This window comes from Passer domesticus, chromosome 4 (assembly GCF_036417665.1).
Source record: "Passer domesticus isolate bPasDom1 chromosome 4, bPasDom1.hap1, whole genome shotgun sequence".
Lineage (NCBI taxonomy): Eukaryota > Metazoa > Chordata > Aves > Passeriformes > Passeridae > Passer > Passer domesticus.
In genome coordinates this window covers 23,578,386-23,592,040 of record NC_087477.1, presented here as the reverse complement: position 1 = coordinate 23,592,040, position 13,655 = coordinate 23,578,386, and the positions used below count along the sequence as shown (strand labels likewise).

Here is a 13,655-nt window from a genome sequence, read left to right as displayed (position 1 = left end):
AGCCAGGTGAGCTGATCTTTTCCAGGTTTGTTTGGATGAGGCTGCCCACTTGATCAGGACCACCTGGAAGTTGGCTATTTGATGACAAGATCTGCTGTGCCCTGTTCTTTAGCAGTGTGGGTGCTGGTGAACAGAAAGTTACACAAGAATTCAGCTGACCAGCATGCAATGGCGTGAAACTTCTGGGAATATGTACGTATTTTTAAAGGCTTACTGTATGTGCAGGTGTGCTACACAGTGAGTATGGCTTTAGAAATACCTATGTCTTGTGCTTTTTGTGCTTGGAGATGCAATCTCTATTCTGTGAATTGCAGAGTTCAGTTTGGGCTGCTGTTTTAGAGCTTTTTAGTAGGCTATTTTATATAGAACTTCCACTACTTAAAAAAAACAACAAACAAAAAAATTGAGAAGAATATTTCTTTATGGCTGTCTTTCAGCTCAGTAAGAAGCTGTTAACACCTGGAAGTTCTGTGGTACTTACCTCCTTCATTGTAGCATCCTGCAATCTTGCAGCTCCTGAGTTCTAGGTGTTAAGAGATGAGGGTTGAGACCTGCAAACATATTTGTTACACGAGTTGTGTTACACAGATAAGATGCTCATTACGTGATGTATTAAACCTACCGGAAAATGACATCAAAACTGTTGCAAAGAGAGAAGCACTTTGTGAGTTCTTACACAGTGATTCTGGAGCTTCTGTTACAGTAGAAGTCAGGTGTTGTGTCATAAATTCAGATGGTGGAGGCTGGTGTAGGATATATAGTGTGGAATATAAAGAACTGTGGGAGAAAACAGGAGCAGCTTGAAAGCAGCTGGTCTGGCAAAGATGGTGCTTTTGCTTGGAAGGCTATGCAGCCAGGTCTAGTCCTAGGTGGTCCTAGGTACTCCAGAAGCTTCTGGAGGAGGGCCTGTCAGAGGGTCTTCATTACTAACCTTTAATTTTGCAGCATCAGAATGGAGCTTTGGTAAGTGGGTTTGTCAGCAGTAGCTGCCATACAGTAAGTGACCAAAAAAAACATCAGGAGGAGTTTTAATTCCATCAGAATACTTACAGCAACACAACAAAGCTCCTGCACAAACACTAAATCTACAGCTTGTCTGAATGCAGAAGCAGTAGGTCAGGGAAGGCTGTCCAAGTGTATTAAAGCAGGGAGAACAGCTTGACCTGTTGTACGTGCCCTGGTGAATCCCAGTGCTGCTGCACTTCTGGCATCCCTGTAGTGCCCAGTCTGTTCCAGTTCTTGGTAATCCAGTAACAGGGGATGCTTGTAGCTAGAAGACACCTTTTATCAGAAATTAGCTATTAACAATAAAAAGTAGTTTATGTGTTGTACCCATTTTGGTAAGAAACATGGACTAGTTGGGCATAGAGCAAAACATTTTGAACAAATGAGAAGATACTGAGGAATGGTGTATGAGTTGGTAGGTCAGCTTAGCCTTTGGCAGTGTGCCATGGTACTTGGCTTGGTTAGATGCTGAGGTTCCAGTGTCCCTTCAAATCCTGGTGTCAGCTCCTGGTGCTGAGGGAAAGGACTGCTCCGTGACTAGAGCTCACCATTTAGCTGAGCAGGAGTGTTATGGTGAGACTGAAAGTGAAGCAGTTGTATTTATTACTGAGCTTTATCCTCTCGTTGGAAAAAACATTCCTATGCTATTTCTGTTTCTTTCAACTAGAAGGTAGCCTTGAGTCAAGTGTTATGTACTTCAAACTGCAATTGTGACTTTTAACATGATGGTTTAACTCCAGGCAGCCACCAAGCCCCAGGCACCCACTCTCTCCCTCCCCCACCAGTGGGATCAGAGTGAATTGGAAGGGTAAAAGCTGGAAAACTCATGAGATGAAGACAGTTTAACAGGGAAAGGAGAAGCCACACACACAAGCAAAGCAAAGCAAGGAATGAATTCCCTGCTTTCCCATGGGCAGGCAGCTGTCAGCCATCTCCAGGAGAGCAGGGCCCCATCACATGTAACTTGCAAAAGCAAACATCATCCTTCATGTGCCCCCTTTCCTTCTTCCCCCTTATACACTCAGCATGGTGTCACATGGTCTAGAATATCCCTTTGGTCAGTTGGGATCACCTGTCTGGGCTGTGTCTCCTCCCACCCTCCCAGGCACCCGCAAATTCCTCCAGTGGGGCAGGACAAAATTCAGAAAATACCTCGGCTCTATGGGAGCCCTGCTCAGCAATAAGGAAAACATCTCTGTGTTATCTGTAGCCTATGTAGAGTACAAATCTGAAACACAACCCCATAGCAGCCTCTGGGAAGAAAATTAAATCTACCCCAGCCAAAACTGCCACAATTTAAAATGTTGATTTATTCGATAGAAAAGCCAGAAATTGGCCTGACAGCAAATAATAACAAAACTGAGGCAGAGAACATTTCACTGGCAAATGGTTAATAATAGAAAATTGCAACATGTGCTGATAGCAGCAGCATCACTGTGCAAGAGTGGCTTAGAGCTGGGAATACAAGCTGTGAAATACAGCTTAGTCAGTCTTAAGAGCAATGCAAGATGTTCCTGATAAATGGTGGCAGATCTCTCAGAAGTATGTCACTTCAGAACACAATTAAGATTTGGCTCTTCTCTTTCCTGTGGTACTCAAGATCTCAGTTTAAAATTTCCTGAATAGCTGCCTGCTTGTCCTATTTTCTAAACACATTTGCATAACTGATCCACCTGACATTTGGAGCTTGGAGGACTGGGATGTTCCTGTAGTGGCAGGGCCTGTCTGTGCTGCTGCAGAAATAAAAAAACACTATGGATGAGATCTTGTAGTTCTCACGGAATGACACTTCAGCACCTTAATAGAAGCGTTTGTTCCTCAGAATTCAGGAGGAGGAGTAAAGGCTGCCTGAGAGATATAAATAAACGAAAAAAACCCCAAGATACAGAGTCTGAAAAAAAAACAAACAACAAACCAACAACACTTGAGGGTTTCTATCTCCAGAGTTGTTCTCCAGCTTTTCAATTTTGTTCCTCCTGAGCAAAAATGCTCAGATTTTGAGTTGCCTCTGAGAGTTAACTTCCAGGTCCTTCAAATAAAGTCATTGTTGTGGGGCTTTTTGGGGTTTGGTTTTGGTAGGGGCTTTTTCTTGTGTTGTGGATTTGTTTTTAAATTTTTTCTGTGCTTTTTTTTTTTTTTAGTCTGAGACAGAGCTTCTTTTCAAGTGAAGATGTTAAAAGCAACTGAAATGAATCAGTAATAAACCTCTACCACTTGCAGCAGAGCACAGCAGCCCATCTGTGTAACAGGATCGAGAACCAAGGATCTCTTAGCAAGCTGAAGGCAAGTTAGGAGGATGGGGAGAAGAAAAAAGTAGGACAAAGCTTCCACTCATATCCCAGTGCAGGTACATGAAACTGACAATTGTTACATTTTCTAGCAGGCCAAAGACACGACTGTTGACAGTATTTTAGACTAACCCGTTCTTTATTTGCTACCATTGTAAACATCTCTATTACACAGACATCACAGTACACATTATTGCTTTTATATTGTGGTAAACAGGAATTACGATTAGTACGCGGCTGTCTAAGCACATTGTTGTAAGAAGGAATTGCCCACAAGTCATCTTGGGCTGGGTTGTTCTTAATTCCCTAGAGAAAGACAGTGCCTAGACTGGCACAAGAAACATCAGTCCAAAGATGGGTCACCATGGTACTACAGCAACACAAACAAGAATGACAGAAGGAAACCACAGGCTACAGCTTCACCACACATCACTAGCAGTATTGGCAAGGATGCTGACTGCTCAGCTCCCACCTAACTAAACACAAACTTTTTCATCGTAATTCCTAAAAAAAAAGGCTAAGTAACTTCTTTTGTGAAATTTTAGTTAAACCAGGACGGAAAAATCTGGAAAACCAATGGAGCTCTGTGTGTGTGTGTTTTAATTTTTGTTGCATTTTTGTTTTGTTTTGTTTTGTTTTTCAAAGACTGAAACTATTTACCTGGGGTGTTTAAATTGGCCCCTTTTACTATTGCACTTAGGACAAAATGCCCTATTCTTCACATGGCTGTATCAGATGACTGGAGCACAACCAGTTTAAAAAGATTGTTTCTTTCTTCCTATGTAGCACTGTCTTCAGATGGCTTTCCAATCAAGTTAGTTACTTCTGAAACAATATGTTTACTTGGTGAAAGACTAGATTTTACATTTGCTTGTAGTAAACTTCTGCTTATCTCCAGATTAATTTGTTCACAGAGTGGCACCATGTTTCAAGCATACACTAAATAACAAAAGTGAAGGTAGTTTGTTAAACATTTGCTACAGGGACAACAACAAATTTAGAAAACCACCTTGTCTCCAGTTTTATTTTTTTTTTAATACTATTGCATAAAAGTTTTCACATAGTGAATGTTTTAAAGAGGCAGCAGGTTAGAAAACTAACAGCACTTGCAAGTTCTAGTAAGATAATATGTATTTAAAACGTGATGGTTAATAAATAATAATTCACTGAGTTTTTAAGACTCTTAGAATAACCTGTGAGCGACAAATTCTGATGTTCAAGATTATATCAACTTGCAGAAAAGTGGCCTACCTCCATTTCCAGTCTTCCATAACCTTAGGATTGTCACCTTACAACAGAGTTAGCATAAAATACCACTGACTAGTAAAGCCTTGTTCTTGCCTTCTCTAAACACAATTTTACCTATTTCAATACATTTTCTAGCTACCACCATAATACAGTTAACTTACCAGGGGTGCAAACAGGGACAGCAGTATTAGTCTACATATAGTGAGTGACTCCTAGACAGAATTACTGATTGATCACACAAAACCACATGCAAATTCTAACTGTGTCCTGGAAAGGTGTACTGGAGCCTAACATAAACATTCACCTTAATTACTACATGCACACTAATGTATTCCCTTATGTCTCACTCATCTGATGATGGCTGGGTTTACTGCCACAGTTCACTTCCCAGATCACCCATTGATTTAAGAAGAAAAAAAACTAGCCAAGATGCATCTTATTATAAGCTTGAAGTACATTTGACACTAAAACATCTCAGGTGTGTGATAGGAACCCTGAGACTCTATGGTTGGGCTTTAGAAGCCTCAGCAATAGTTAAATGTTAGTCTCCCAGTGAACAAGGAGCCCAGTGCTGGAAAGACAAGGCTGTAGATTACTTTTGCAACTGTTGGGGGAAAAAAAAAAAAAAAAGCTTGCAGGCGTAGCTCGGGGAGCCTTTACAGATTGCTCAATTTTTTAACTAGCTGGCAGGCAGTAGATGAAAACAAATAGCATCTCCTTTGCTGCTGCTGCCAAACATAATTGGGATCACTTCTCGAATTCAAAAAGTCAGTTGTGTTTTGCTTGCAAAGGAGATCTACAAGCAGTAGAGAAAGTTACTAATGAAGACAAACTCGACAAAAGTAACTACTTGGGCCACTTTCCACTTCCTTTCTTGGATTTTTGGCATGTCCAGGGTCTGCAAAGCTCAGAGAAACAGAGCTGTACCACAGGACATGAACCCCAGAATACTCTCCACAGCACCTCAGTTCTTCATTGGCGAGTATTCCAGGATCCACGTCCAGGGGAGTAGCAAAAGAACTGGGCCCCCATTGTCAGTTTGGATCTATTCTGGTCAGTTCAGTTTACAAGCCAGGGACAAACCATAAATACTCTGCCTGTGCACATCTTCACAGTGTTGGTGTTGTTGTTTTTGGGGTTTTTTTATATTGGTAGAACAGCATCAACCCAACAGAGGTAAGACTGAACCCTTCCCCACCCTGAACACATTCAACTTGTCCGACTCTCATGTGTACCGAAGGTATCATAAAAAGAAAAGAGAACTGTGTACCCCACACACAGGTACTGTGAGCCCTGATCAGAAGCTTCCCCAAAAGCAAGAGATCCCTGTGTTTAAGGGATTGAGAGCACACGGGTGGATGCAGTGTAACAGGTCACTACTCACACAATTACAATCACAGAATTACTGGGGGGGGAAGGCACCTCTGGGGATCACCAAGTCCAACCCCCTGCCTAGAGCAGGGCCCCTCAAAGGAGGTTGCTTAGGGCTACGTCCAGGGGGGTTTTGATGATCTCCAAGAAATGCAGTATTACATATTATATTTCATATTTATGTAGTGTAATAACACTCATTACAAACAGAAGGTTGTCATTTTTCAGGTGTTTTTTTTTTTCCTCGTGCTTCCATTCATCGTGTTTAATGCTTATATTGTTCAGGAATCTCTTCTGGAGTAGTCATTGACTAGAAATTAACTAACTAGTTTACCTGAGATGATTAAAAAAAATATGTGAAAGCTTGTACCAACATACAAATTTTGTGCCACTGAGCTATTTAGGTACACGGTGAAAAAATCTTTCTCACACTACTCAAGTTTCTAAGGCTGTGATCTAGTTAGAAGACTCAAAATAAAAAGCTGATTGAAAACAGCAGAAGGCACTTATTTAATAGAAGGTCTTAGAAAACAAAATGATGGTCATACCAAATCCATTTAAAGTTGCTCTGAGCAATAATTAGTCACAATACAGACATGAAGTTCTATCTATTAGATTGTCTTGAGGATGGCAAGACTAAGAAACACATCAAAGTTGCATCCCCTCCATGGAAAATACATTTTTAGACTTGTACTCAGATGTAAATTTATTTTTACAAAATAAGGATTGCAGCTGCAATAAAGGAGTTTTTAAAAAATTTATAAAATGGCTAAAGAAAATCTGCTGTACCTCCCACTAAGAAAACCCCCTTAGCTGCTAAAAGAAAGGGCTGACAACAGATTCTGAGTCAATCATCCTCATCATCTGAAGTCAGATTAGAAAGAATCAAAAGCTTTTAAAATAGGAATACTTTAAAAAAGAGTAGCTTTAGCCTGAGGATCTTATCCTCATGCTGATGACACGTGGTTCTTTTTGTTTGTTTGCAAACTAAACTACTTTCAAGCACAGGAATTGGCTAGTACAAATCTATAGATAAACTTCCTTTCCAGAAGTAATTTCTAGTAAGTACTAGAATACAAGTAAGTACAACATGCTGATGGATTAAGCCTCTTTTCCAAAATCATAAACAAATAATAAATCTCCTTTGAGGACCTCTTAATTACAAAGAAATTTAACACTGTGGAGTGAACGATCAATGACATATAAAGAAAAAAGAACACGAGAAATCTAAAACAACAATAATTTCAACTAAAAGCTGACTTCAACCATTACGTTAAAAGGTTGGAATTTAAATTCAAATTTGAAAAGTACAACCTTAACTGTCTTTTAAAAGACCATTAACAGTCAAACCCATTCATAGAAAATATGACGCAGCATAAATATCTGCTTCATGTTTCTACAATAAGAAGTATAAAAAAAAAGTAAAAGTAAGCAATCCAGAGGTTCTTGAGATTTGTGGGTTGTTTTTTGTGTTGGTTTGTTGGGTGCATTTTGTTTCACTTCCTTTTCAAAAAGCTGCCCTAGGAGAATAGCATAAAAATACCTGTAAACAGAGGTTGATTGTCCAAGCTTCCTTAACTGACTTTTGGTAATTTTCTTTTTCTTAATGTAAAAAAAAAAAAAGTTCTGTTGTTAGACAGTTTTTGGTGAAACACACAAAATTTCCATCCAAATGCATCACTCAGTTTTTAATACAGAACCTCATATACTGCAGAGGAATTAAGGTTTCTTTGTATCTTGTAAGGTCAGTACCACATTGTAATCCAGTAGAAGTCCCTTAATTTTTTCATGGAATTTCTCTCTGTACTGGTTGAATTGCATAATGCTTTCTGGTTCCTCTTCAAACCAGAACTTGTCAAACTCATAAACTAGATAACCTGTGAAGAAAATAAAATACAGCCAGTCCTGGAGTGATCCTTTAGACTCTCTTCAACCCCTTAAAACAAGGCCTGTCCCATCCTGATCTACAGCAAGCTTTTGGATTCTCTAATAATAAATAAAAAAGAAATCTGCAATTACTGAGTTTTCAGACTGGAGTATCTGAAATACAGAACGCCACAGAAATTATCCTTAAATGTACATTTCTGCAGCACAATGTTTAAGCAGCAGGTGCATTTCCAATACACAATACAAACAGCTTACTCTGGCTAATGAGAAAAGAGTGGAAATGCACTCCAAAGAGCTTAAACTCTATGCTATGGCCTACCCTGAGTGCAAGAGCAGCTATAGATACTCACAGTAAAACTGATGGAAGTGCTCCATCTGGGGCAACCCAGAGACCATGTTGTAGAGATGACCCTTTAAAGCACCATTCTTGAGCAGGCTGTATGCCATCTCTGTCAGATTGATCCCAACTATGGCATAGGAGTATCTGCAACACAAATCATGGGTTTACATTATGGACTGAAAGACTTCAAAGGTTCCCTAAAAAAGTAAAAATTCATTAATTTGTGCCAATTATATACTTAGCTTATTGAGCAAAAACTCTCATGTATACTGTTCATGACAGAGTTGCACAGGGTAATGTTATTTACAATCAAAGTTATGAAGGGCTCCTGTTTTTTGGTAGGTCATCGAGCTAGATGGATCAGATTATTATATCTGACTGGTTTGAGAGTATATTTCCCTGTAAAATCAGCTAAATGCTTAAATATGCGAGGTTTTTAAAAACAAATTTAAACAAACAAATCACCTGTTTGTAAGTACTTATTACACAGCAGATACCTAGAGGGTGAAAAAAAGGACCTTAAGAGGTAATCTAAACTATCCCAACACAGGATTAGTAAGAACGTGAAAAACAAGTATGAATTTCTAAATCTAATCTAAGTCTACTATAAATAAAACTAACTACAATGTTAAAGGCATTTACTATGTTAAATAAAGATGATATTTTGCAACATTTTTGCCCCCACAAATCAAATCTGAAAGGAAAAAAAAAGCTGCACTTAGGTCCCACCTAGAAATTGCTTTCTGTGTTTGGCTTCTCACACCTTTCTATTCTGACCCTTTTTTCATTCTTTAATGGAAAAAGCCCACATGTATTTTCCTCTTTACTTTCTGGACACATGTTTAGCAGTCTTCACTTCAGTTCTTACACAGAAGCAGCCAGAAAACATTCCAGAGTGACTTACCCCAGCTTTGGGTGATTTGACCGAGAAAGGATCTGACGAGCTTCATCGGTGTAATGCTTACTAAAATACCTGGCAAAGTAAAATATTATTTTAGATTCTTTGAAAAAAAATACTTTGTTCATGTCAACATTAAAGTCTGTACCTTTAAACTAAAATGGCACAAAATGAAAACCAAGGAAAAGGTAGCAAAATAAATTATATTCAGCATGAACTAATACTGTAAAAAACCCCAAACATCATGATCTGAACATCAAATATTAAGTTCAACCTAGTCCAAAAGTTAGCTTAGCAAAAATATGCAAATTTGTCTATTTTTCATTACAGCAGGAATTTTTACATTCAGGTAATTTTAAAGCTTTTAAAAAGTTAGGTACAACCTCCCAACTCTAGCATAAGGCAACAAAAAATAAGGTGTCTTGGGCAAATTTCTGTCCCTTCCCTCACTTCTTGTCCTTATGCAACCACATCACATGTTTACAATGTGCAGCCACTAGAAATGTTGAACATACTACTTTCTATTTGCTTCCACAGAGTTTTCATTAGAAATAGCATTAGCTAGAGAAAATACAGATACTGAAAATGAGTTACAGAAAGAATGAAATACTTCTTTTCACTTACACCAGATTCACCAAGCCCAGCAGCCCCATTCCTCTGAAGTCTGTTTTAGGATCATCGCCTTGGAAGCCGATGTCACACCACTGTTTGCTGATTCTGGCCTTCAGGTTCTCATGGGGCATCAGCAAATTCCAGAGCTGCACAAATATACTTCCACGTTATGCTGCTCAAGTATTCCAAGTCATATTAATTCAGACAAATTGCTGCTGCACACTAGAAACCAATCACCAGGTATTGAACAGGGTACAATCTGCATGCTGCTTTTTTCTGTCAGTGGCAATCTGGGGTCTGCTACAATGGCTCACTTCAGCAATTATGGAAGTTATTATACATAACATTAAATGTGGCAATTTCCCTTCACAGACAAAGATGCTGTATGAATACCAAAGAAACAAAGACTTGTTTCACTACAGAAATTAATTTATGCACCATTTTGTAATAGGACAGCTATAAACTGAAATAGAAATTCTCAATGAATACTCATTTAATATGTCAGTGTTGGGGCTTCCATAGCAAGCTGAGATATTATGAAATTTTATCTTCCAGCATCAAACTATCTTCCATGACACGACTGGGATGCAGTAATAAGAAAAAATAAGTGTCTCTTTTAGTAACTAGTGGTTTACAAAGTTAGACTTGTGCATAAGTTTATAAATCTTTTTAGTAGTGATTCTTCAGTGACACACCACAAATTATTTTTTCTACATATATATTGTTGTTATGCTTGATTTCACACAAAGTAACTCCATTGCAAGTAACTCTAGTTTATTTTTTTCTTTGAGGTTTTATTTTAATGTGTCATTTATGTAGTTTGCAGTTCTGCTTTGCAGTTTGTAAGTAGAAAAGAGCTTTAAGCTGGTAAGAATGCTACCAATAAGTTCTTTCAAGGTGTTGGACTTGGAGGGGGGAAAAAAACCAAACAGCACATGTATTTTAAAAATTATTTCACCTCAATTAACTGTTCCTCGTGTTCCTCGTTTTCTGAATCATACGGGACCTTCCTTAGGTTCTCCACATTCAAATACAGTTTTTTATAACCTGATATCTGTAGCAAGGATATATGCAAATTTGTCTTAAACCTGAAATAATAATAAAAAAAAAAACATAGAGAAGTTTTTAAATAGGCCTACTCAGCCATAAATTCTAGCTTGAATTACCTGGTAAGACCTTTCTTATGTTAATGCAATGTAAACACCAGAATTAGGAAGTGCTTTATGTGTATCTTTACAACTACAGCATACTGGTTAAGTACACTTGCATACTTTAAACATCTCTAGCTGATTCCAGTGCTGCAGTCAGCCTCTATTACCTTCAATTATGGAGAAAAAAAACCCCAAAAACTAAAATCTGTTATGGCACAAAGCTCCATATATCATCCTGACCACTGCACCTTCACCTACCCCCAAACTTTTTTTAGGTCTTACATACAAAAAGAAAGAAAAAAAGAAGACATTTTCATTATTCCCTGTCACTCACTAATTACTTATGGAGATGAATGCAAACATCAATCAGGCATCACTATATTCTCTTAAATATATCTAAGTAATTATAGAGTTCTTGTAATCAACCTATGCAATGATCATGCTAGTTAGAAATATGGAGTAACAGAAGGGACTTGCAAAACAGAGATACAGCAATGCCAAATGCACATGAATTAAACTTTGCAATTTATTTTCTAGAACTGATGAGAACATAACCACACCTATTTTTCAGATTTCATTCAGAATACTTGCATTGAATATAAATATTGCTTCAGGTGAAGCAACTGGAGGAACATGCAAACAAGTGAGAACAGAGAGGGGTTTCCAAACACACCTTGTGTCCTTCTGTTCAATCTTCTTCTCTTTCATTACATCTCTGACACACTTCTCCACTTCAGCTTCTTCAACATGTACAGCATCTCTTAGAACCTAGTTAATACAGTAAAGGACTTCATGAGGAATGAAGACATTATCTACTTTATTATTATTGCTCAGTTTCTGTGTATCTGTTGTATTATTTACTATAAGAGGAAAAGGGTCAGTTTAAGGCAATTGCCTAAAATGCACTGGCTCAAACTGCATACAAAAGATCTGCAATAATTACATGAAAGCATGATTTGTACTTTGTCAGGCTGTAAACAACAGTGTTTACATAGGAGTTGCATAAAGAATAAATGCAAAGCTGGAGAGTTGCGTGGTCTAGATTCTTGTTTGCTGAATTGAAATATGTTCTTCCTAATCTAGCTGAAACAAGTGCAAGAAAACGCTTCAGAATTAGGAGATATGTAGCTAACAAAGCTGAGATTTCAATGAAACAAATGTTTAAAGGGACATGGGATTACTTTTGAGAAACCTTAAATAAACCTAGCACACAGAATACAAAATTCCAAGTTCTCTCTGTCATTTACTCGTCTTCAGTTCACCCCTCTCAAAAAGTAAATGCATGTGTTATTCTTCTGGGATCTGTCACTGAAAAAAGGTTTTATTACAGTTTCATCTCTACTATCTCTTACCTTATTTTTTGATGATTCCAGTGAATGTTCTGCAATATGGAAAAAAGTAGATTAAATTGAACTGTTTTAAATAATGGACAGTAAGTGTTCTTGCAGAATATAAGTATTATATAATTTTACATCCCTTTTACACATGTAATAAAAAAATTAATCAATCTTAAACAGTTTAGCAGGCAACAAAATGTCTTAATTTACACAGATTTTTTTTAATAACTCTTCAGTACAATGCTGAAAGTAGATTTGGATTTTTTAAAGGATCAATTACATGTACAAAACAAAGCCAAATTTGAAAAGATGTCAGGAGAGAAATATGTCAATTAATATTTTCCTGTTCTCAGACATTATTTCATTTTTATTACTGAAGAATAAGGAAGTACAGTCACTTCCGCAATTCATTGTAAAGCCACAAAAATGTTCAGCAGTTTCTTGAACTGCTGTTTTAGATCAAAATTCTGCATCAAGCAGAACTGTAAGTTAAATCACTCTCCCTTCCTCACCTCCGAAAAAATGCATTTATGTATATTCAGTGTGATTTTTTCTTTTTTTAGTAAAGGCATATACACAAAGTGATGGGAAAACTCTGTGGGAGAAGCTATGATTTCAGATTCACTTTTTGATGACACTGGAATTTCCTCAGTAAGCAGACAAGGAAGCCAGCTCTAGCACTCACTCAGAATTCTCACAGGACAGCTGGGATGAAAGGAAGAGTGACAGCACAATTCTGGGGATGCACACCAGGCACTGGTTACCAGGCATTGGTCTCCAGCTCCTGGAAAGCCGGAGGCTCAGGGGCACCGCAACCCCGGGAAAGGAGGCTGTGGACACAAGGAGATTCCTTTTCCCAAGTAACCAGGGACAACAGAGGAAACGTCCTCGGGCTGTGCCAGGGGAGGTTTAGGTTGGATACGAGGGCAAATGTCACTAAGGGCTGCCAAGCACTGCCCAGGGCAGCACTTCAGTCACCACCATCCCCGGAGAGATTTAAAGGACGTGTGGATGTGGCACTGGGAGACGAGGTTCGGTGCGGGGTTAATGGCCGGAATCGATGATCACGGAGCTCTTTTCCACGCGAAACGCCGCTGTGGCTGCAGCCGAACGCCGCGCTCCCGAGGCCCCGGCCCCGGCCCCTCCATTACCTACGCTCAGCGTCCGGCGCGCGCCCGCCTCCGCGCCGCCCAGGAGGCGCTGCAGCTCGCACTTGCCCGTCAGCAGCCGCACGACCCACTTCAGCCAGAAGCGAAAGTAGTTGCTGTACAGGAACCGCCAGACGTGAGCCCACATCTTCCGCGGGCGGCGGGGCCCGAACCCGGCCCAGCGGCGGGGCCCGAACCCGGCCCGGCCCCGGGCCTTGCCCGCGCCCCCCGCGCGCCGCCGCCGGCGCCCCCTCGCGGCCGGGCCGCCGCGGCCCCTCAGAGCGCGGCGGGCAGCGAGCGGGGCCCGGCCGGCGCCCGCATCCCGCCGGAAGGAGCTCCCGACCTGGAAGTGATCGCGGGCACGGGACGC

General features: G+C 39.6%; 1 protein-coding gene and 1 long non-coding RNA gene across 2 annotated transcripts; one reads left to right on the top strand and one right to left on the bottom strand.

The window, feature by feature from the left end:
• Positions 1–22: 22 nt before the first annotated feature.
• On the top strand, positions 23–5,148 carry LOC135298726 (uncharacterized). Its single transcript, XR_010360771.1, has 2 exons — positions 23–192; positions 3,147–5,148. It is a non-coding gene; the product is annotated as an uncharacterized LOC135298726 (long non-coding RNA).
• Positions 5,149–6,398: 1,250 nt separating this feature from the next.
• Positions 6,399–13,534, bottom strand: ELMOD2 (ELMO domain containing 2). The gene is made up of 8 exons (XM_064416562.1): positions 13,289–13,534; positions 12,153–12,181; positions 11,474–11,568; positions 10,608–10,737; positions 9,662–9,795; positions 9,044–9,112; positions 8,150–8,283; positions 6,399–7,789 (listed from the first exon to the last, which is right to left on the bottom strand). Exons 1-8 carry the CDS (start codon positions 13,431–13,433, stop codon positions 7,632–7,634), a joined length of 894 nt encoding a protein of 297 aa, XP_064272632.1. The 5' UTR covers positions 13,434–13,534; the 3' UTR covers positions 6,399–7,631.
• Between the last annotated feature and the right edge of the window lie 121 nt (positions 13,535–13,655).

Bases quoted from the DNA above. Each gene is read 5' to 3' on its own strand.
- ELMOD2 (XM_064416562.1), bottom strand. From the start codon at position 13,433: ATGTGGGCTCACGTCTGGCGGTTCCTGTACAGCAACTACTTTCGCTTC. The intron at 11,569-12,152 runs GTAAGAGATAGT...TGTATTAACTAG, and splicing joins TGGAATCATCAAAAAATAAG to GTTCTAAGAGATGCTGTACA. The intron at 10,738-11,473 runs GTGTGTTTGGAA...TTATTATTTCAG, and splicing joins ATTGAACAGAAGGACACAAG to GTTTAAGACAAATTTGCATA.